The sequence below is a fragment of the Hippoglossus hippoglossus genome, chromosome 16 (genome assembly GCF_009819705.1).
Source record: "Hippoglossus hippoglossus isolate fHipHip1 chromosome 16, fHipHip1.pri, whole genome shotgun sequence".
NCBI classification, from domain to species: domain Eukaryota; kingdom Metazoa; phylum Chordata; class Actinopteri; order Pleuronectiformes; family Pleuronectidae; genus Hippoglossus; species Hippoglossus hippoglossus.
This window is the reverse complement of record NC_047166.1, coordinates 17,611,729-17,635,686: the sequence shown is the minus strand read 5'-3', so window position 1 is coordinate 17,635,686 and position 23,958 is coordinate 17,611,729. Positions and strand designations below refer to the sequence as shown.

Sequence of the window (23,958 nt, the reverse complement as noted above, 5' to 3'; positions counted from 1 at the left end):
GGCACCAGCATTGGTCTCTTCTGCTGTAACATCATTTAATCTGCACAGATACATTTTTACATAGATAGGCAGTAGACGCAAATGCATGCTCTTACATAATAAAATATGTACAATCCCATTCATTTGACTCCATGGAGAACAATGTATCCTAAGCCCACTTTTTCCTCTTAACAAGAAAGTATGATTTTCTTTTCCTTCACTTTAAATAACCTCTCATGATGTTTTTTTTTTTCTTTTACCACCTAAAATTGTTAGACACTCTGAAATGCAATTTTATGGTGATTACAAAAACTCATGCATGTGCAGCTGCCGGCATACATGAGATGTACATGAGTATTTGTATTTGCAATAAAATAATGTATACACAACCACACACACACACACACACACAGCAACTGTCAACTGCTAGATTAGATGAAGTGGAAGCGCTGAGTACAACAGGAGGAGCATTCAGTGCACCGCTGTGACAGAAAATACTAACTGTAGCACTCTTACCAATACCAACCCTTGAATTATCCTCTCAGCGGAGGTCTATCTCAGTCCTCCCAGTATCTCTCAGGAAGAAATCAATGGTGTGGGGGACATTCACTTCAGTTCGGTGGGAGACCCACCAGCATGCAGGGCATAAAATAACTGCGGATCATGTTATGTTCTGGAGAGAACGATAGGGCAATGCAGATGTGCCCTTTTTCAGTCCGACAGATTTAAAGTGCTGAAATGTGCTTCCAGTTCCTCCTCCATTATTTGAGAAGTTTATTTTTGAAAGAGTTTTCAGGGTTGCATGCTTAAATGGTCGTCCTGATGACTAAATTTGACACCTACGTTTTGGATTATTATCACAGAAACACCACAGTGAATTAAATACTAAGCAGACAGAGGTGAAAAACTGCAACCAATCTTCTTATTGCGCTGCAGTAAGTTGATCCAAAGGATTATATTCAAAAAGTCAATGTATTCCATTAATGGATAGATGATATGTGGTTCTGCGACCGTCCAGAAACAAATCTGCTTCTAAAATAAGGTTTGATGGTTAAGTTGAGCGGCAGGTACTTGAAGTTAGAAATAGAGGAACATACAGCTGAAAATAGCATTATGATTCTGTCTGCTTCCACATGTAGCTGCACTGCTCTCTCACATACTGCCGTGTGAACTGCATTACACTGTATACAAAAGAGGGGGAGGATGATGGACATTACTCAACGACACTGTGGACTCCCCCACTTGAGCCTTAAGCTCAACTCACATCCTCAAAGACACTAAAGTGGAGCAGACCCAGGTGGTGTCGGTTACAGTCGGTGCCGGTCGGTTTGTTCATCCATGGGTTTGTTCATGGACGGTCAGAGAAAAGTTGAAAACACAACAGCAGAGGAGAAGGGCAGGAAATAAAGGAGCGGATCAGAGTAAGAGGGGACAAAAAGGCACAGATAAGGCAGGGAGAGGGGGAGAATGGGGGCCAGAGGAAAATATGAGGAGCTTTTGAAATAAGCCCATAAGAGGAGAGTTGTTTAGATCAAAGATCTCAGTACTAGGAGGAATCCCCTCCTCATTCATGTGGGCCCAGCAGAGTCGCTTGCCTTTGTACACTGAAAAATTGAACTTTCTTCAAATCCATATGCCACTTCCCATCCTGGATCATACTGTATATCCCCTACAGTCACTGTAATTACTCTCAACACCTTTCACGTCTCTCTGAAAATATATACTGCCAGAGCTTTATTGCCAGGGCGCCATAATACAACATTTTCATTTTTTTTTATTACTGTATGCTCATGGATTTCTTTCCCAAGGAAGCAAATGTAAATAAATTTGCACTAAATATGTAATGTGTTCTTTGATCCCTTAAAAGGCGCTATACAAGTTTAAGTCACAACTCTAACTTAACTAGGTGTGAATGTGAGAGGGAATGGTTGTTTTTCACTGTGTGTTGGCCTGTGATTCGCTGGCAACCTGTCCAGGGTGTGTCAGCTGGGTAGGCTCCAGCTAACCCGCCACGACCCTCAAAGCATATATGATATATAGATAATGGATGAATGGATGTAAGGCATGATCACGTTAGAGAAAATGAAGTCTGACTACACCTCTTGTAAAATGCAAAGGTGAAAGACTGTAAATTGGATTGTAAAAGATTCCACAGCCCGTAAGAGACAGGAAGTGCTGCAGAATTACCGATTGAGTGACGAACTCAGACAGAAGAGGAAATGGGCCTGACAAAGTCGAGAGGAAAAACAGAGACAAAGCAGCAGAGACAGACTCTCGCTTTCTTCCATAGTCATAGTACAGCCACAAGCTGTTATTCTCCTTCTGCCAAACTAGCTCAACTTCCCAGCTATAGATAAGCTCTGTGTGTGTGCGTGTGTGCGTGTGTGCGTGCGCGTGTGTGTGTGTGTGTTAGTACATAATTCATAAACATAGCCAAATTAAGATCTAGTGATTATCTTGACCAGTGGCAGAAGAGGAGAGAGGAAGGGAATGGGGACTGAGGAGAGAGGGAGAGGTGGAGATAAAGTTAGTGGAAGTTCAGGACATACAAATATAACAGAGGATGATTACTCCATGCACTCATATGTGTACGCTTATTCCCAGAGGCTCCGTGTGTAAAACTCTCCTAACTCTGTTTCTCGATCTTCCTTCGACGCCCCCCGCCCCCTTCCCTCTTTTACTTTCAAGGAGGGGTAATCCCTCTTGTCGCTAATGTGCTGTGACATTTCATGGTACAATCGGATTTGGGAGACACTATGTATTCTCATGGTGCTGGGGTCTGCCTGATAACCTCGCTGTCTGGGTGATTTTGGACCGCAGCAACTCTCCGACTAGTTTTTATCTCACTTTGGAAATCTGATTCTCAAGGTGAAAATGCAATTCACAATAATGCTGACTCTGAGGTGGCACAATGGGGGGGGGGGGGGGGGGGGGTAATGGGTAAACCACAGTAACCACATACTGTCATGCAGCATCTCAAATTAAAAAAAAGAACAGATTGAACATGGTATGAACTGCAGAGACAGATTGATGTTTTCCTGAGAGGTGGCGCAGGTGACAGTCAATAAAATCATTTTGCTAACTGAGAGGTGTATATTTGACATATAACATGTTCTCCCTTTGCCTGTGTAAAAGTGCTTGGTAAAGTATTTTACATTTGACAGCGTGAACCCATGTTCATTCCTGACATTAACGTGCGTCTTTGGTGATTTGATCAAGTGGACAGTAAATATGTCAGATCTCACTTCCCTGCTTTATACAAATAAACACGTACATCGTTTGCAAAGAGCAAATCGATTTTTTGTTTGTTTTTCACCAACGGGAGGCAGCAATGCATTTCATGTCTCCACTGGGAATTAAAGAAGAACAAAACAATACAACCTAGGCTGTGCTCTGGCAGTTAAAATAATAATCCCTTCCTAACCACTATTTCTTGACCTGATGGAAAACTTTATGAAGTCATGCGGAGAAAATCTGACTCCATTTAAGCCGTTTTCAGACATGACCTCCGGGTAAAATCCGGAGCATTGGCTGCGGAGTTCGTCCAGAGTTTGCCTTTCACACATGCACAACACAGCAGGAGGTTCTCTGCACAGACGTGTTCATAACAGCATCAAATCCTCTGCGTTATTCAGGTGAGAGTTGGAGCAGCCAGGTGCAGCAGGCAGAGGCAGGAAGTGACGTATTAACTAGGCTGCATAGATCATGTGATTTTGTTTACAGCACACAGACACTGGTGTCAGCTCCTATCACCACAAACTCTCTTGACGTCTTCGTTGGTGTCTTCTACGTGTGTGTCACTGCTTTTTCATCGGGAGATACTTGTTTTGTTTTCGCTTTTTTTTCTTTTTGCATGTGTCGCCTGTTAGAAGCGTGAATCCAACGGGGGATCCCCTGCTGTGTTCACAGATCGACTTCTCCTCGATTTCTACGGACTTTAGACTCGGAGGCCAGGCGGATAAAAACTGCGTAGCATCTCACTCGGACATCAGCTTTACATTCTGCCGCAATGAATTGTGGGAAGGCATTTTCTCCTTTCCTTTCGTAAGGATGGGCCTGTATTTCCTATGCTAAAGTCGATAAGTTAGGAAGCATTGAAGCTCCTTTCTTATCATTTAGAGAATTAAACAGCTCTTATTATGGCAGTTGCTGAAATACTGCGGGGTCGTTTCAGTTAGGAACCTTCCTAAGCATAATGGACTATTCAAACACACCTTGACTCTGTTCCTCAGTGTCTTCCACGCATACCGAATCACCCAGGATGTTTGACACATCTTTTAATACCCAAGGACCCTTTTAGCCAATGTTACAACATAACTCAGAGACGGAAGTTAGGAAGAACCATTTATAAAGGTACACACTTATATAATTGATTCTCTGTTGAGAGCCAAAGATATTTTTTTGGCAAACAAATAAATAAGAAAATGAAAACAAAATAAAGAAAACAAAAAAATAATAATTGCACATATAGTTATTTCTGTTTGAATCCATACAATTAACCTAATTTGAATCTATACCACGAGGAGAGTTAAAGAGATGATAGACTCAATTTACCTTATGTTGTGGATCAGGCAGGTTGTATGTTCAACAAACCGACTGATAAATGTACAGTAATAGCCGAGTGTTACACATAAGCTGGACATCATATCTCAATTTACATGTAAAGGAAGAATCAATGAGCTGATATGATGCAGGTTTCCCCTCTTCGGATGAGCTGAAGGCCACAGTGCTTATCTCACCCACAGAGCTGATGTGTGAGGATAAGGTATTGGGGGGGGGGTAGACGTGATTATCAACCTTCAGGAAAAGATGCTGCCAGATCTCCTACAGCTGCATGGAGGCTGGTTAAAGAAGGCAACGCTGGAAGTGATAAATAATGAATAGTTTGCGTGACATTTATTGTGGTTGGGTCTTTTCCGTTGCCTGAACGAAGTAGGATGTTTAATGGCAATAAAGATGAGGATTGGGAAACATATAAACCAATTAAGATGTATGAAAAGAAGATCATGTCCAGGATTCTCTGGTCAGACGTGCAAAACAGAAAAATCTCTGGATTGTCAGGTGAGGGGTGGTGCAGCATGCAGGAGCCTTATAAACAATTTATAAATTCCACTAAGGAGATCACGGGTTTTACTTACAGCACATCAACACTGCCGTTGGCCCTCATTAGCTCTCGAACCTTGTCGTCCTTCTAAATTGACATATTTTGTCTGCATCTTCTACACGTATGACACCTAATTTTCATCCATATTCTTTTTTCTCTTGCAGTTTTGAGTCCATTGTGTGTTAAAAACATCATCAACACTCCCCCTCGCTCCCAATGGCTTCTCCTGATAATCTCTTGCTGTATTCTCACATGGGCTCTTTCAGACATTTACGGCAAGTTGTTACCAGGGGGCTGGCAGGAGAAACTCCTGAGAACGTCTGCAGAAACTGACTCGGACATTTGGTTTTTTTCAGACAGCCCCTCCAGATAATTTCAGGAGATTATCTGGGGTTCAGTGCATATCTGAAGGCAGCTTTAGAGTGATTTTACTGATTGGACATGAGGACATAACTCTGAACACCAATTATTGACTTCAACACACAGTTGTGTGCAGTTTAGACATGTGTCTGCACTGAAGCATTCAATAGCCACACACTGTTAATGAGAAATGCATTGCACTTACATTTAAATTATTTGTTGCAATACACACAATTCCTGCTGAAGCTCACATTTAAAACTATTTTCCAATTAATGAGCAGAACATTGTCATTTTCCACAGTGATTAGTGTAGATTTTAAACAACAAAGGGGCTTTCAGTCATTATCATGGAGAGGGGATACATTATAAAAGAAAATTGGACACAATTGTGATTATGAGGTTATGAACTGACACTAATGACTCGTCCTGAAAAGGCAAATTCACGACCTGTCATTTTCCTCTTCACACAGTCAAGCCTAAATTCACTAAATAAATGACTTTAATCCAAGACACGCAAAAAGCTCCCGTTGACTTCCTTAGCTAAATGCAGATTACAACTGAAGTGAGCGGAGCTTTTACGAAGCCAACGACCGTGCCGGGGGACTCGAGTCCTGTCGTTCTGATTTCTTCTGAGAGCATGACAGTGAGCGTGAGACAGACAGAAGCTGAGAAGTGTCACACCCAGATTCATGAGACGTGGTTGGCAAGGCTGCTTCTGCTGTATTGGCTGACTGTGTTGTACCTGGAGGGAAACGCTGCTGCTGCCGCCACTGCACTGTAGCCAATTTAGCTGGAGCACAGCTGCTGAGAGGCTCCCTGAGGTGTATGTGTATGTGTGTTTCAGGATTAATCCACAGCGCCAATTAAAGCCTCACACAGTTTTTTTAAAGGATGAATTATTAACAGCAGAAGTGACCTCTCTGGTGGCCTTCCTTCCCTCCTCGGCTTTTCTCTCCTGTCGTCTCCTCTACAGCTTTTCTTTATATTTGCCATACGTGCCTCCCTTCTGTCACCATGTGCATTTACAGTATTTGCTTCTGTTTTTATTCTCTGCAGTGACTTTTCTTTTACTATTTACCACGCCCTACATTTGTCCTTGTACAACTTCTGAAAGATCATCAATTTTAGGTTTCAGCGTAGAGAACGTTTTGAGGGAATTTCTTAAAATGTATCAATTTTCCAATTTTCTAAAATGATCATTTTAACTCAGTGATAAAATGATGAGAATTTGGTCAAAGGACAAGGTCACTAAGACCTCACAAGACATGTCTTTGGGCATAAATCAAGAATTCATATGGTAATTCTGAGTGTCCAAGTATCTAATAGGGTGAAATTATTAAATGATGAGAATTTATATCCTAAAGGGCAAACTATAACATCAGGGTGACATCATAATGTTCTGCAAAAACACTTTTCTGGCCATAACTCAACAGCACAACTTGGTACCATATTTCACATTGGTGGTCAGATACTAAATGGGGACATTGTGCCCACCTTGAAACTGTGGTGATTGTATAGATCCTCTGTGATGTGGAGTTTAAGACATCAGCTTTCATGGCTGTGCATGTGAACACACACAAAGACTTTCACTGGAGCGGGTCGTCCACCGATAATCAGAAGGTCAGTGGTTCGATCCCCACCTCCTGAGAGCTGTGCCAGCAGTGTGAGAATGGTGTGTGTGATAGAAAAAGGTAGAAAAAGGTAGACAAAGCAGTGTATAATAGCGCTGTATGAATGGCTTGTACTGTAAAGCCCTTTGAGTAGTGGAGAAGACCAGAGAAACGCTAAATAATTTCTATTCACACTATCCGATGTACAGCAGAACAAGAACAGCAAAGCTTAACAAGATAAGTCAACTGAATTTTATTAATATCATATCACAAAAATACAGACATTAATAAGTTTCACATTTATGGCATTGTATGAGCGAATTAATCTATTATATGAACTAATCTGCAACAAACTACTTGGTACAGAAGCGTACAACTACAAGGCAGTAAATCAAAATGCTTCAATATTTTAATCCAAAATGATAGAATGTGTTCTGAGTGTGCTCAAAGTTGCAGCCATCTTTTCATGAAGCTGAAGTGAAGGAAAGGCAGGAAAGGAAGGGATATGTTCTATCAGCGAGGCACATTCGTGTCTGTTGACACCTCCGCCTCTCTTTACCTGGCGCCTGCTCACTGTGATATTTCTCGTCTAAGATGTGTTTTCCCTCGCTGAATACTCAGGTATTTTTCATGCCTCCAGGTTACAGTTGGGCTGGATTGTTGTTCTATGCAGCTGCATTCCACCTCTTTTCTCCCTGTGCTCAATAGCAAAAGCATGTTAGGCGGTAATAGATACTTTCAACCTTTTCCAGGTAATTTGATCAGGCTTTTAAATCAATTCAAGCACACACGGTGCCTGGGTTATGATCGGTGAATACATCGACTGCTGCTCTCATTGTTCAGCATTCAGTTTTTTTTTCAAATGGGCAAACCATGTCTCCTTCTGATTTGATAAATGATCCCATCCTGGATTCTGAATTATAAATGTGAACCTCTGTGTATCATGTCTTCCAGAGACAAAAGAGGAGTAAGAGTTGAAGCAGTTTAAATGTATTTAACACAGGGGTGACTTCTTGCTGCCATTCAGTGTTCCAGCACATGGAATTTCCTGTGGAAAATGGTGCGGCATCCCCTCCCAGTCCAGTGATAATACAGATTCAATTTGTTTTGGCATTTGACTTACTTAGATACTGGTGGATCAGAGTGCATTGAATATCTCAACAGCAAAGTGTAATGTGGAGTGAAATTCCTGGTTGCTAAATTATTGGGTTTTAACTCAACATGTGTGTCTGATCATTTGCTCTGTCTCTCTAGTCTGAGTTATGTATTTTTCTCTCCAGCACATTCTTCCTGTGTAATCTTTCACCTGAGAAATAAAAAAAACATAGTGATTTGACAGAGCTCTGCCTTTGTTCCGATGGCCTATTATGGATTTTCCCTCCAGATATTCTCAGGTCATCATCTGATCTCAGTCAGCGGGCTTGGATTCCGCTCAATATGTTCTCAAACTCTGATCCCTTTCCCTCCCTCTCTCCCGCCCTCTTTTTCTGGCCAACCCTCCTCTCTCTCTCTCTCTCTCTCTCTCTCTCTCTCCCTCTCTCCCTGAATATTTGCTCTTGGTTTTTGATGAAGGAATTTAATTAGAGCAGGGGGAGAAACAGGAAGCAGTGAGGGACATGGTTGAGGAAGGAAGCGTAGCAATAATGAATGGTCAGTGACCCCCGGAGCATACAAGGTAAAGATAAGTGTTTAAATCAGCCCTGGTCGCTGTAGAGGAGAGAGGCATATTGAACCCTGTAACTACATTAGATGAGACTGTATATAGATGTAGGGATGCATCGATGCTGCAACGTTGCTTCACTTAAAAGTGGAATTACTGGTAAATCCTGCAGTTCTCATGCAGGATCATATGAGATGAATAATCTATGTGCAGAGGCCTACTGCTCCATCACATGTCTTAGCATGTTTCACATTCTGTGTGGCTCCAGAGCTCACAGAGAGCACCTGAAACACGACTTCTTGTTTCCAGTGTTTTCTTATGACTTTCATTAACATAGATTATGAGAAAATAAATAAATCCACCATGGCTTTGTCTTACAGTGCAGTTCAGCTATGTCCTGTTGTTGAGCACAAACACACATCCGTGTATTGTATGAAGATGGATGTGTTTGTAAATGTGAAAATTCCCAGCTTGAAGGTCTACAATAATTAAATGATTTAACGATTCAAATTCGTAAATGAATGAATTCGTATTACAGACATTTGTGTTTATCCTTTAGCTTTAGTTGTACTTTTTTATTGGGGTTAGTTAGCAACTGGCTGACTTGCCTCACTAAGATGGTGAACAATTTATCTTGTCTCTACCTCTCTTGTGAATATGCTAGCCTACTGATGTTACTGCATTCATGTCATATAGTTTAATAGTTTAAGCTACACCCAGTTGCACACACACTTAGATATCAGTTCCCTAAATATGCCAGATTTTTTTATTTTATCATGATCCATATATTATTCCCTGAGAAAAGATCCGTATTTGCACCGAAATTGAATGGTTTCTTCCCTGACCCATACCACAGCCTTCCACCAAGTTTCCAGGAAATCTGTCCAAATAGTTTTTGCACAATCTTGCATATATACAAACCAACCAACAAACGGGAAGGGGTGAAAACATAAACTCTTTGGTGGAGGTAATTACAAGAAGCTCGGTAGGGAAACAAAATTTGTGTCTGCTTCCAACATGTGAGTCAGAGACATCAGAAATGTTTAACACAGACTTCATCTCCCACGTCATGAAAACTACAGGCATGTCAACAAACTGAGCAGTTTGCAAAATGCTCAGTTTGTGCAAAATGCAGGAAGTTACAGCAAAATGTATTCATTCAGCTCATCTTATAGGAGCCTTACAATGTTTGTTTGCATCCAGCTTCCCTTGGTAATGAGCTGCAAAAAAAGAAATAAGAGCATAAGGGATGTTTTTCTTGTTTTTTGTTTTGTATGAATGCAGCCGTAGAGTTAAGCTCAATGCTCTGCTACTTCTGCAATGCCACAAAGCTGCAGCTTTACACTCAGCTTGTTATAACTGATAGTTTTATCTAATGCAAGGGTGGGTAACCTATGACTTCTGGGCTGTATTAAGCAGGTGAGACAGTCTGACCTCGCCTGGGAGAAAATTGTATAGATTTAATACAATCAGGTCAATAAATACAAAAAGTTAAACCTATACAAAAATATTCTCAGGACCCAATTCTTTCTGCGGCAAAATAAAATAAAATGGTACACTCACATGGTGGTTAGTGCCAAAACTCTTTCAGGCGTTTGGCAAGATGTTTGAGGTGAACAAAAGTAAGTAAACAATTTTGTTAAGCTGTTTACATGTAATGTGGAACCAGCTGATGTGTCTGACAACAGACAACATGAGATCATTCAGCTGCAAAGCAACAACCTCAGAGCTAAGGACAATCTCCCATTGTATGAGCTCTAAAAACGTTATGTTTGTCGTGAGGATTTTCCCATTCTGATGAGACATGCACCGAAGCTTGCATCTCTGTCTGAGACAACCTACTGCTGTGAGCAGCTCTGTACAAAACAGACTCTTGCTCAGACTCTGTGTACTCAAGGTTTGACCGACCCAAACCTGGAAATCCTGCTGCCAGTGGCATCATCATCCTCATCACTATCATCTGACATCAGACGCCCTGTCAGAGAGAAGCAGTTCCAGACATTTCATTAGAGAGATTAGTGTGATATATGCTTTCAATAATTTACTATGGCGCTCAAAGGATGTTATTAAAATTGAAATGGCCCTTGATAAGAAAATAAGGTTCCTCCTTCCCAGGTCTAACATCTCCATTTATGTTTTGAAGTAAATGGTTTGCTACAAAATGTTGAAGGGCATTTTCTTTCTATTTTATTTTGTTTGTGTGTTTTTGTGTGAGTGTTATCTCCTTGAAAATGTAATGGTTCATTTCAAGGTTGTTGTTTTTTTTTTGCTGGTACACAAAAATTGAACAGCAGTATTAACCGATGCAAGGTAATATAGACTGGCAGTGACCCCACTGAGCTTTTTCATAACTTCCACCTCCGCAGCTCTCACACTGCATAATCTATTCAGCAACACCTGATATTATTGCTTAGCTGTCTGTTCCAGTAATGTAATAAGTTACCATTCATTCCCGTTGCCTCGTAATACTGTGTGTCATGACCCTGGGTTCTTGCTTTGCTTATGGAGACATTTTAATTGATTCACTAACGAGAAGACCCTTCCTAGCATGCAAGTTTCCCCCTCCCCCACACAAACCATTTGTCTTGTCCTTTCAGTTTCTCATTGTTGCTGTGTGAAGACGAACCCAACACACAAGTGCACGCACGCACACACACAGACACACACACACACACGCCAATTCCTATCTTTTTAGCTTCTCATTGTTGCCGTGGAGAAACATTATTCTGTCTGCACACTTATTCTATAGTCTCCATTCTTTGACCTGATGCTATATAAGCATTCAGTCTTATTCTCATGCCCTCTCATTCTGATGGTAATTAGACTGGCTGAAAGGACCGGCGGAGGATTGTTCTGTCTCATTCAACAAAATACGGTAAAAAGTCATTTATGGGATTAAGAAAACAAAACAGAAAAAAACTCTGCGGTAGATTTCCAGGGCTGTGTTGTAGTGGCTGCAGTTGCCTGTCAGCCCCCCACCCCCCTTCCTATGCTAATGAGTCGGAGCTTGATTGTTTCCTCATATTTTAATCTCCAGTGTTGGAGGGGAGGGGGTAGGCGGCAGATGTAAGAGTGTTAGTACGAGCGAGGGATGAGACGAGAGGGAAAAAAGAGATGACGGGCTCAGAGAGGAAGATGGGACAGAGACTGTTGGTAGCTCAGGAATGGAGGGGAGAAAAAAGTTGGAGAGGAAAGACGGAGAGATACAATTCCTCTTTTGAACCAATATTATATAAAGGTGTTTTTTAAACGCGGGTAAACCTGCTAAAGAGGCTATTGACTCCTTTCCCATTGCCGGAAGATGAGTTTGGCTCTCTATTGTTTCTATAACTGCCAATTGTCTACTGCATAGTCATTTGATCCGGTCATGAATGCTGGTTGTATCCATTCCCATTGCAGACAAATGCCACATTTTAGTGGGTGTTAGTGGGTTTTTTTAACCAAAAGGTTTCAGAAGAACTGTGACGAGGTGAGGCACATGGGAGGGCAGCAGGAGATTATTAATATGCAAGGCGGAAACGATAAGATAAAGAGGGATTGAGTGATAAGCGGCAGGTAAGAATATACAGTTCACGTTATAAGGAGACATCCACACTTCATTAGCAGCGACAAAGAGCTGGAGCTGCTGCTGATAGACCTCTCCAATAATCATCATTGGCTCATTTTAAACAATGAAGGTAGTCACTGAAAAGAGAAGAAACCTCAGTATTTTCCCTGTTATACGGGTTTTTGTGAAAATCCAATCACAATTCTCAAACCCTGTCTGCCGCTGCACATCATCCATACTGCAGGGTAGAAATACTGACCAGGGGGCAATGAGAGGAGGAGCAAGAGAGACTTTCTTGAATATACTAATGTGTCATTTGCATATATATACATAATAAAAGAGCTTTGTACAAAGCTCCTCTTCAATGTGCCGTTTTCCCCGCCGCTTTTTGTAACTTGCATGGTAGAGGTCATGCAATTAAGAAAGAAGAATATAGCGTATGCTATTTTTGGGGAATGGAGTCAGAGAAATGGAGAAAAAAAAAATCCATGGGTGGGTTTTGAAGTGTAATGTGCTGAAATGAGTTTCTTGGATGTCAGTCAGGAAGGTTTTTTTTCAAGAGGGTGCAAGTTCAGCTGCTTTAGTGGAGTTGGATTCGTTATTTACTGTGATTGTTGCTCACAGCAAAGACAGAACATATTCAAGGAAATAGCTTTTATAAGGACTTGAGTGTGAGCCAACATGTGCGCTGCACTGTATGTTCAATATGAAATATGTGCGTTGGCAGAACTTACTTGTTTCAAAGAGTAATGAGAACTGTTTTAAGAGAAAGAATAAAATACCCACTTGGAAAGCAGGCCTGTAATGACTTTTCAAGATATAATATGTAACAATCCTTCATTAAAATGTATAAACATGACAAGACCTATGTTATATATTGAACTTTGCACTGCAATTTTATTCAAGGTAATAGGACATATCATTTTGGTGGCCTTTTAATTACGTTATAGCCACTTAACCTGTGGCTTTGCCCATCTCTGCTATTACTTCAGGGTAAATGATGTATGACAAAGGAAAAGCACACGAATTTAATAATTGTCACTGTAGTTTATTCAGACTTGCAGTATCGTTAGATCAGCATTATGACTATGCTACTTCAAGCAGCCCACCCCTGCTGTGTTTTTATGTGAACCGCTGTTTGACTCAGGATACAGTTACTTGTGATATAAAGATTGTCATTCACTCTCTAGAAATACATTATGTGTACAGATAAACATGCACATACACAAACAGAAAGTTGTTATACAAGCTCATGTTGGTGGGTTCTTCACCAGCATTTCCCATAACCGCACACACAAACATTCACTCAGCTTTGACCTCGAGAACAATAGCTGTGCAGTCGAGTGCAGATTCAAATCAATCCAAAGTTACACAATTTGCCTTTAAACTGCAGCCTGCTCCTCCCCTCGCTCTGACCCTCTCAGAAGACACAACCACAGGAATTCACAGAGAGTTCAGCAAGTTCCCACTGTCGCCCTCCATCATCTCCTTATCTCCCCGCAGGTCAGTCAGCACCAGGCCCAAAGTGGGTGTCCTCCTGGGATGTTTGTGCAACTTGTTTATGACAACCCCCAAGTGTTGTTGCTGGTGTTGTCACTAAAGTTAACAAGAGGGATAGAGAGGTAGACGGCAGGAACACGGCGTTCCACTGGGAAGCAACCTGGGCGACCTGATCTTCTGAGGAGACGGAGAGAAAAAACAGGGAAGGAGTGGTTTGGGAAGGGGACTGGGAGAGAGACGAGACAGGAGAGGAAATTAGCTGAGAGGTGAGAGATAAACAAGAAGTCCGAGAGAGTGAAATTGGAAGTACATGAAATGTAATGGTGGGAGGAGGAACAGGAACTGAGCTCAAGATCAGCGTTATAGTTGGAGGCGTTAGTGGACAGCAGTTTCCCAGTCATAGATTTCTTATCAGTTATACAATATAACCTATACAATAAAACATATATAAGATGTATTTTTTAAATGAAACACAGCATCTACCTCAACATTCCACTCCTGTTAACATAAAACAAAGGACATAGCTAGAACACACCGATGAACAACACCATCAATACTAGCTGAAGCCGTTTTCAGACATGACCTCTGCAAAATGTTCGCACCTTGGGTCCGGACTTTCTTCCGAGTTCGCTTTTCACATAAGAAGAGCGCGGCAGGAGATTCTCCGGTCAGACGCACTCGCATTGACAGAAAAAGTGTTCAGGTGAGGGATGGCGCAGCACGCAGGAGGCAGGATGTTCTACTGCGTTGTTATCACCAAAAGCTCTTGAATCTTGTTGTCCTCCCAAGTTGACTTCTTCGTCTGCGTCTTCTATGTTTATGGCTTGTTTTGTTTTTTTCAGTTTGGAGTCCGTTGTGTGTTAGAAATGTCATCAGCACGCAGCAATTGACATTTGCGCTTTCAACCTTCAGTCCCTCTGCAGAATTTCAGGAGATTATCCAGAGTTCAGTGCACGTCTGTCTCTCCTGTCTCACCATCACAACCATCTGTTTGATAATGATGAGCAGTTTTACCAGTAGTATTTTTAAGTGTTCTCCACTATCTATGTTTAATATAGAATTAATTTATTCCTTTCAAACTGTTTCAAAAGCCTAGCAAATGTTGTAAACTCCTGCACTATTCTTCCGGTGAGAAACTAAACAGATAACAGAAAAGAAACTCTCTGCATATTTAATTAAATTGATCGTCTTCCATTCTGATTGACCTCACAATGCCCCTAAATCTGGGCTGATGAAACTCCCAGACACCCGTGTAAAATATGATATCCTGTTATTTCTGCCTCCAAAAAAAGAACTGCAGTGCAGTCTGCAGGCCCCTAACCAGCCTTAAATTACAATAATTATGGCTGCATTAGCTCAAGGGTATAGTAACATCTAGTATTGCACTTGTAAAATAGAGTGGTTGGTGTGGTATGTTTTTGTCCAGTGACAAATAACTCAAATGAAAAAGAATGATATTCCACACGTATTTCTTTTGGTTTTTTATCATAACAAATAATGAAAGATCTACATTTAACATTGTATTGCTGTCATTTCACTCACAGACTCGGTTACCAGTGCCCCTCATGTGAGGACACACTCAAAGTAGCGCAAATCCTTTTCCTGGAATTCTGAGCCGGTCATGGAACCAGACTTGGAAATGATTTCATTAAATAACTCTCCGGTGTGATTTCCCCAGACTAAGCACAGGCTCTACCTCCAGCCTACACATTATTCAACTTGACACTTGGAAACCTGTAAGTATCCTGTATTGGATATCATTAGGCCTGCCTCCAACAGAGCTATTTATACCGCACAACATTAACTGAACTTTCTGTAGTCTCCTCTTCTTCCCCCGACATAAACCACCGCCTTTATTCAGAGGATTTCTTCTCTGTTTTGTGATTGCAACACCCTGAGGCCTCGTCTTCCACTGGACAGGCCAGTTTGACGATCAATTATCTGTCAATTCCTGAAAAGATTTGTTGTCTCTTCAAGGTTTCCGACAGAAGCAGTAGCCATTGCTTTTTTTAGCTCCTTGCGTAATCTCCAAGCGGAGACGATATATCGGGAGCCATGTTTCCAGTCCGATGTATTCATAAGCTCTTCCTTAAACCCTTCCGCTGCCGTGTTTGGAGGCATTGAGAGTAAGGGAGAATCTCAGCGCTGGACCTAAAAATAGCCTGCATTCTTTCCTCTGTGTTTCAGGAAGCATCAGAGGAAACCGGAACAACCCGCACTCCCATGTCCCATCCTCTTTCCCCCTCATCCCTTCACACAGCCATCAGCCATCCCCTTTTCACCCCCTCTCTTTCTCATTCACTGTCCCTCCTCCATCTGTCCATCCCTTCTTTCCTTCCTTTCACCCAGAGTTCCCCCCCCCACGCCTTCTTTTTACTTCCATATCAACAGTGAGTGAGTCTTTCCGTCCATCCTGCTATAATGGACTCATGTTGAATGTTGCTCAGCTTTATTGGTACAGTGAATGCGTGTTAATGTCTTTATATACTGTTCATACGCCTACAGCAGTGAGCCAGAGATATGTTACATCATATTAAATGTGCATAACAGAGCATTATGCCAGAGATGCCTTGTTAAAATGTAAAGAGCTGAGATATAGCAGCAGATGAATGGCCTCACTTTTGGCTCTTACTCTTTCAAGCCCTGTGTCTGTCTTTCTCTTCATGTCACTTTTACCTATGCAGCTCTCTTCCGTGCTAACAAAGATCAAGTTTGCATAGATCCAGTAGCAACCCACTGAGCCTCAGTGTGCAAAAAATGAGAATTGTGGCTGAAGGGATTCACTAATGGAGGCAAAATAAATCAGCCTGAGTCGTCTTATGACTTTTCTGTGAGGGAACAGGGAGCAAAATAGAGAGCATCCGAAATAGATGAAACGATGAAGTAGCACTGTGGCACCATCTACTTTATTTAACGTTGTCTTTTTCCGTGTAAACTACACCACTAAAGACAATGGTTTGCCAACAGTTATGACAGATGAATACATTGGACTGAAGACTGACCCCCGTCTGGGCCTCTTGAACCATGTTTCTCAAAATGAGACCAATGTTTTCATCTGCGTTTGTTTGCTTTTTGTTTGTTAGCAGAATTATGCAAAAAACTACTGAATGTATTACCCTGAAACTTGGTTGAGGGATGTGCTATGGGTCAGGGTAGAACCCATAACATTTTGATGCAAATTCAGGTCAGGGGCGGATCCAGGAGTTTTCTTTTCTTTAACATTGTTTTTCAACAGTTGTGCTTATTTCCCAGAGGATAATTCATTGATCTTGATGAAGAAAAACAGGCACATTTCAGGGACTTATATTTATGAATGTGTGCTATTTGGTGTGGATCCAAAAAAAAATCTGGATCTTGGGGATTCAAATTTCATAAGGGTGTAGGCTCTTTTTTTGTTGCTTTATGGTAACCGGTAGGGCTCCAAACCTGTAAAAACATAATTTGGCCTTAGCTATCAGGTTTGTTTTAATGTAAGGGGATTGTTGGGCCTTGGTGGACGTTCGCTCTACTGGGTGCAATTTATTAAGGGGTTTTCCTTTACTTTGTTTGTTATCAGGCTTTTGAATAAAACTGAGCAAGATGTGCTCTGAACATTTTAACAGCATCTTGAGAATAAGTAACTTTATTCTGTGCAGGCAGATAAAGCAAATACTTATCATGCAGTGGCAGCATGCACATAGAGTATACGACACCATGCAGCAATGTTTTGCACCGTGTTGTTGTACAAAGGCTCAGCCGTGCATTACATCTACGAAAACTCTGTGACTGTGTTTTTGTGACAGCTTGTGTTGCTTCCTCTGAACCCTTTTTTTTTCCCAGTGTGAGAGCTGGTCCATTGTACTAAGTGTGTCAACAATACCAGCTGAGAGGCAGCCCCGCAGTCCACACACACACACCCACTCCGGCTGCAGAGTATAATCCTTAAAAGAGGGAGACTGGGGGTGAAACAGGGGAGGCATTGAAGGAGGGAGAGAGAGAGAGAGAGAGAGAGAGAGAGAGAGAGAGAGAGAGAGAGAGAGAGAGAGAGAGAGAGAGAGAGGGCGAAGGAGAAGTTTAAAGTGAGAATGTGGGAAAAGGAAAGATTGGGGTGAAAAGAGCAAAAGATTGAGCGATGGTGGAGTCAAATTTGACAGTGAGCAAGACAGGTATAAGAAAGGAGGAAAAGCATGGATGCCAGAGAAAGAGAGAGAGAGAGAAAGAGAGGGATTCTAATGTTTCAAAGGGTTCCCCATCACAGTGTCTGACATGTTACATACACAGCTCACTATCACCCTGACAGCTGCACAAATTCGTTGAAAGAGGTTCCCTGGGAAAAAGCTTTGATCATGTGTGTATCTGTGTGTGTGTGTGTGTGTGTGTGTGTGTGTGTGTGTGTGTGTGTGTGTGTGTGTGTGTGTGTGTGTGTGTGTGTGTGTGTGTGCGTGTTGGCGAGAGACTTAGTACATTTTCGCTTACCTGGACATGTGAGGGTGTGTGAATGAAGAAAGGCTCTTTTCTGCTCCAGATCATTCAAGATCATGGTGGAATAAGATGAATGTACACAGATGGGCTCGCTGTGTGTGTGTGTGTGTGTGTGTGTGTTTGTGCGTGCGTGCATATGTGTGTAATGGGAATAAAAGGCTGCTAGCGCTGTCATGTTTTTGTGTGCCTGTATATATTGCATGTAATGGAATTGTATTTGTAATCAGCCATGTGTGCAATGTGTATCCTCTTAGGCAATCGTGGTAGTTTTCATTCAAATGGCGTCTCTCTCTTTCCGATTTCAGCCTGGAAATCTGTTTTATTTGTATCTGACACTTCCCATCAAGCATCTTTCAGAGGTGGTCGGTAAACAAAACCACTTATATCGAATCGGGCCCCAGCTCAGTTCATGCAAACATGCACACACACACACCTCTCAGAATACAAACCGCACACTACTCAGTACTGAGCTGCTCCTTAGGAGTGAAGTGAAAAAGATTTCAAGAAATGGGAGTTTACCTTTTTAGAAGGATTACATTGACATGTTGCATTATGTAGTGGAGCTTTTACACACATGACAAGCCATTCATCATGTATTGAGGAAACACTATTTTTCTATTACTAGTGACATTTAGGGCTGCGATTATATTCAGTATTGATTAATCACACAGGGTATATATATATATATATATAAAGTCTCCCTCACACCCAGCATGGGGTGGTATGTCTTCCTGAAGCTTGGGTCCTCTACCAGAGGCCTGGGAGTCTGAGGTTTCTGCTCAGTATCATAGCTGTTCCTAGGACTGCGCTCTTTTGGAAAGAGGCTTCGGATGATGAACCTGGGATCTGCTGGAGCCACTCTCCCAGTTTGGGGGTCACAGCCCCTAATGCTCCCACTACCAATGGGATCACATTGCATTTCACCTTCCACATCTGTTCTAGCTGTTCTTTCAGCCCTTGGTGCTTCTCAATCTTCTCATGCTCCTTTTCCCTGATGTTACTTTCTGCTCTGATTGCCACATCTATCACTACTGCCATCTTCAGCAGGTGCTTGTCAGTCTGGAAACTGAATATGCTGAGGATCTTAGTTCTGTTCTTCTCAACCACGTTTTGGTACTTTTGGTTATGCCTCTTAGTGTACACTGTCCCAGCCTGCATCTTACACCCTGCTACCATGTGCTGGACTGGCTCAGGGGCATCTCTGCACAGCCTGCACCTAGGATCTTCTCTGCTACTTTTAAGGACTTGCCTTACTCTTTATTTGGCTGTGGCTGATTTCCTTCTGGCCTCCTCAGGATTTTCTATATATATATATATATATGTGTGTGTGTGTGTGTATATGTATATAGTGCAAATATAACCAGGTCAGTGTACGTCAGGTTTTCTTGATAATAACTTAATTTATTAGCGATTACATCTCTATCATCTGATTGATTAAATCCAGTCAGTTTAAGCAATTTGCCTCATCTGTAGCTTGAAGAGCCAAGCAATATCTTCTCAGTGAACACTGTGCTGAGAGATATTGTGGGAAAAATACTGCATATGTAAGGGCTTTTAGAAGACACATGCAAATAGAGCAGTATTTGTCACTTCCATTAAAATGAAGTATTACCCAGTGAAGCAGTTTTTACTTCTCTGTTGTTGTTGAAGTCTATAGGCTCATTCTAGGCTGTTAGTGTAAGGCACTGGCCTGTAAATGACAGTGCTCCACAAGCATCGTTTCTTTTCACCGCTAAATGTCTCCTGTACATGTGTTCAATCCTGTTAGCACTGCCAGCATTACTGTGTGTGTATGTTTGTGTGTGTTAGTCAGGCATTGTGCGCCATTTGAGCAAAGTACAGGTAATGGATTAATATCAGAGCTGGCTCAGGCACCACATTGCTGTGTGGTGACAACCTGTCATTATCACAAGCACCAGCTCTCACACACAAACGCTCATAGACGTGTGTGTACGCACATGCGCGCACACGGCCAAATACACTATACATGCAAGCGCATATGCTCCTACTGTCTGTCTTCACCAGTCTCTCAAAACCTGTCATTACAACACTTGTTCCATCCAGTTCCCGACTGCAGGACTGATGCTGAGACCTGACTGTGTCTGTTTTGAACACTGTTGTCATGCTATCATTCCTCCAAACGTAACCTGAAAGTTGACCTATAAGGCAGCGGGCATGCAGGGGTGGGTCTGAACTCTGAACCCACATCAGTCCTCAGATTGGCCATCCTCCCTGCCAGAGATGCTCATCCTTTTAAATCATTTAGTCAGTACTGAGCTGTGGAATTGGACAGTGGAATCTGATTGGAAATGTAAATTAGAGCTGATTAAGGGCCCATGTCTGGATTTAACACTAGATGCTTGGTTTGTGCCCTTAAAAAATGGGTGATCGATAGTAAATGTGTCTTGTGCAATTTTAAATGGTTGAAACATTTCCTTTAAATAGATGAAGGAAAAAGGAAAATCGCTGCTATCAAGAAAATGTCATCGCATTCCACATGATTAGCGTTGATCAGTTTGAATTGGAAAACAAGCTTAATGATCACATATTAAAATTCAGTTTTCTATTGAAGTCAAGGAGATTTCGTCTTTTATAACTGCTGATTCACCTACGCTGAACCCACACACACACACACACACACACACACACACACACACACACACACACACACACACACACAAAGGCAAGAAAGGACACACACTCATATCCCTCTCTCTATCAACACTTTGTGAAACCTCTTCATCCTTCAGAAAGCTGCTAGTGGTTTGAAACATCTCCTGATCCAAAACATGACAACATTATAACTCGTCATGTTGACAACTGAATATTTTATATTGCAGCATCATTAAAGATAACTAAAGCTATAGAAGTTACTGCTAAGATGCTGCACAGCCCATAACTGTTATTGATACAAGCTCATAGTAAAACTTACTATAATTATAATAAGCATGAGTAATTACACATATCCTGCTTCCTTAATTTGATGTGCTTCCTGATGAATCAAGACCCCTGCTGTGGGACTTGATGCAGGAAGAGATTATTGTAAAGGAGTTTTATTTTGTGAAGTGGGTAGAACTCAGGGCAGAAACTGAAAATAACTTTGTCCGACATAATTAGATCACGGCACAAAGATTGCGGGAAAAACATAATTTTCCAGTGTTTTGTGACCTTAAGTGACCTTTGTTTCTCTTTTTCTCTCTGTCTCCGCAGCAGTCCTATGCTCCTCCCCCTCCGCCCATGGCACCGCCAAGTCCTGGCACCACAGGAGGAGGAGGAGGTGGAGGTCATGGAGGAGGTCATGGAGGAGGGCTGATGGAGCAGCTTAGTAAGACCAACCTGTACATCAGAGGCTTGCCACCGGCCACCACCGACCAGGACCTCATCAAACTCTGCCAGCCGTGAGTTCTATTCTGATTTATTATAGTCTATTCCATTTTATTCCATTCTATTCTAATATATTCTATTATATTCTATTCTATTTAATATGACAACATCCATGTGGGTTAAACTGCATCCTTTAGTGCAGTTGCAGAGTTTGGTTCATTCCTGCTTGTTACAGTTTAGCTTGTGGTAATTAGTAACGTGCGAGTCCAACAGGAGCTTCTAATGAGCATCAGCAGTTTGCTCTTGACCTCTCTCCGCATCCACTCTCATCTGCACTGGGCCACCTACACACACGAACACTAGGATATGCACATAAATCCCTCTCTCAGCAGAAGTTTTAAACCCTGCAGCCTCTCAACAGATTTACCAATTTTTTGAAACATGTCATGTTTAAATACATCAGAATATTAAGATGTCAGGTTTCTTCACTCATGTCATCATAATAGTAAAATTAGGATGTACACAAATGCATATATATATATCCAAACCTTTAAAAACCTTGTAAACCTTGTAGGAGGTCCTTAGCTGAGAAAAAATGGAGAACCTTTAGACGACCCCCCTAGATGACCAACTTCACAGCAAAAAGACTTAAAATGAAAAATGAACATAATTTATTGTCGTGCACAATAAGAGAAGAAAGTGATGTGATGTAAACAAGAATCCATTTCTTGCTTAGACGCCTCAGGTTAAAGGGGGTGAAGCCGTGCGTAGTATAAGCTTCATTTGAGAATTTTTGTTGGTCTTTATAATATATTGGTGAATGATGTGATGTCTCTTATGAGGTCCCGATAGAATACGATAGTCGCCCACGATAACGATAATATCACGATACAGCAATCAATATTTTGCAAGACAATCATAAAACGATAAATCACAATATCTGTTAAAGTGAAGAAGAATAGAAAATGTCGGTAATGAAATTAAGTGAAGTATTTGTTTATTTATTCATTTCAGTTTTCACAAAGTTTGACACAAACTTATATGAAACAATGTATAAAAAAGTGCATAAAGTCTTATCTTAGTGCCTCTGCAGTCTTTAATAAACACACTGTCTTTTAAATGTCCAGGCATGCCATCTTTCCAATGTAAAATCACCAAAAACTGGCAATTAGCAGGGAATTTTTTGATTAAAATATTGACATTTGGTGCCAGCATATCGATAATCGTATCTCAGTCAGGGCGACAATATATTGCTGAATCGATATTTTGTCCCACCGCTGGACAAGAGGTATCAGGGATCTGCACTCTGTAGAATCAGACCTTTCCTTTCTCTGTCTTCATGCTAAAATTAAATCCTCTCTATTTTATTCTCAGTTGTCCCCAGAGTGAACAGAATGTAGATGAGCCAGCTCTCCCATCGCCTACAGCTAACACCTGATATCATTAAATGTAATTGGAGAATCATATATTGAGCTAAATAGTTTTTAGGTAAAAGCTATAAATGATTTCTTTAACATTTTGAATTGATGTAATTGGCTTTTGAGTAGAGAAATTGGTAAATAAAAACCAGAATATGCAGAATAAGGCACACACACTCATATACCTTGCCCTTCTGCGTGTCAGCTGCAGTTCAAGCCTGTTGTATTTCAGCTCAGCCCTGGAGGCGTTCTGGAGAAAGAGGGTGAAAAATGGGTGCCAATAAAAGTTTCATTAGAGGCCCAGTGAGTGTGCCAAGTGCCCAGTAACATTTAGGAAAGGTCGGTGGGGGAGGATGGGCCCGTGTGTTCTGCTGGGCAGCAGTCTCAGCCCTGGGTTTCCAACTCTCCCTGGATTTTCAGAAATAGACTTGAGTGGCAGTTTCCTGTCACTCACTGGCTTGACTTGCACACATGCAAACGCAAAGACACACATACAGGCATTTCATTCATGCACACAGTGACAATGAATAAGGGACAGTCCCTTGACACACACACACACACACACACACACACACACACACACACACACACACACACACACACACACACACACACACACACACACACACTCTTTCAACTCAGTGTCATTCTCAACCTTATTGTTAGCAAGCGTGGCTTCTCTTCTTTTTGTGTGTGTGTGCCAACCCGCCCACCAGCACCATCCTCTCCTTTCCCATTCTGTCATCCTCCTCATTTCCTGCATGCATCCTTCGCTCTCTCTCTCTCTCTCTCTCTCTGTCCCCCTCCCTCCCTCCCTCACCCATCCCTCCCTTCCTCACCCATCCCTCCCTTCCTCTCCCCCTGTCTCTGTGCCAGTTCTCAGAGTGTCAGTGAAAAGTGCTGTTGTCAGCTGACATTTCCAATCACTCCCCCGGTTGCCCAAACTATGGACACACTTTTAACGTCTGGGGACAGAGCAGAACGTGAGCGGAATC

At 41.8% G+C, this 23,958-nt stretch overlaps 1 protein-coding gene across 2 annotated transcripts in view; it reads left to right on the top strand.

Annotated features, from left to right (window-relative positions):
- LOC117776653 (RNA-binding motif, single-stranded-interacting protein 3-like) overlaps positions 1–23,958 on the top strand; it is a 125,499-nt gene that overhangs the window by 16,816 nt on the left and 84,725 nt on the right. For both annotated transcript variants that reach the window (XM_034610783.1, XM_034610784.1), the window contains exon 2: positions 21,432–21,619. In XM_034610783.1, coding sequence (XP_034466674.1) covers positions 21,432–21,619 — 188 coding nt within the window. The remainder of the gene's footprint in view (positions 1–21,431; positions 21,620–23,958) is intronic.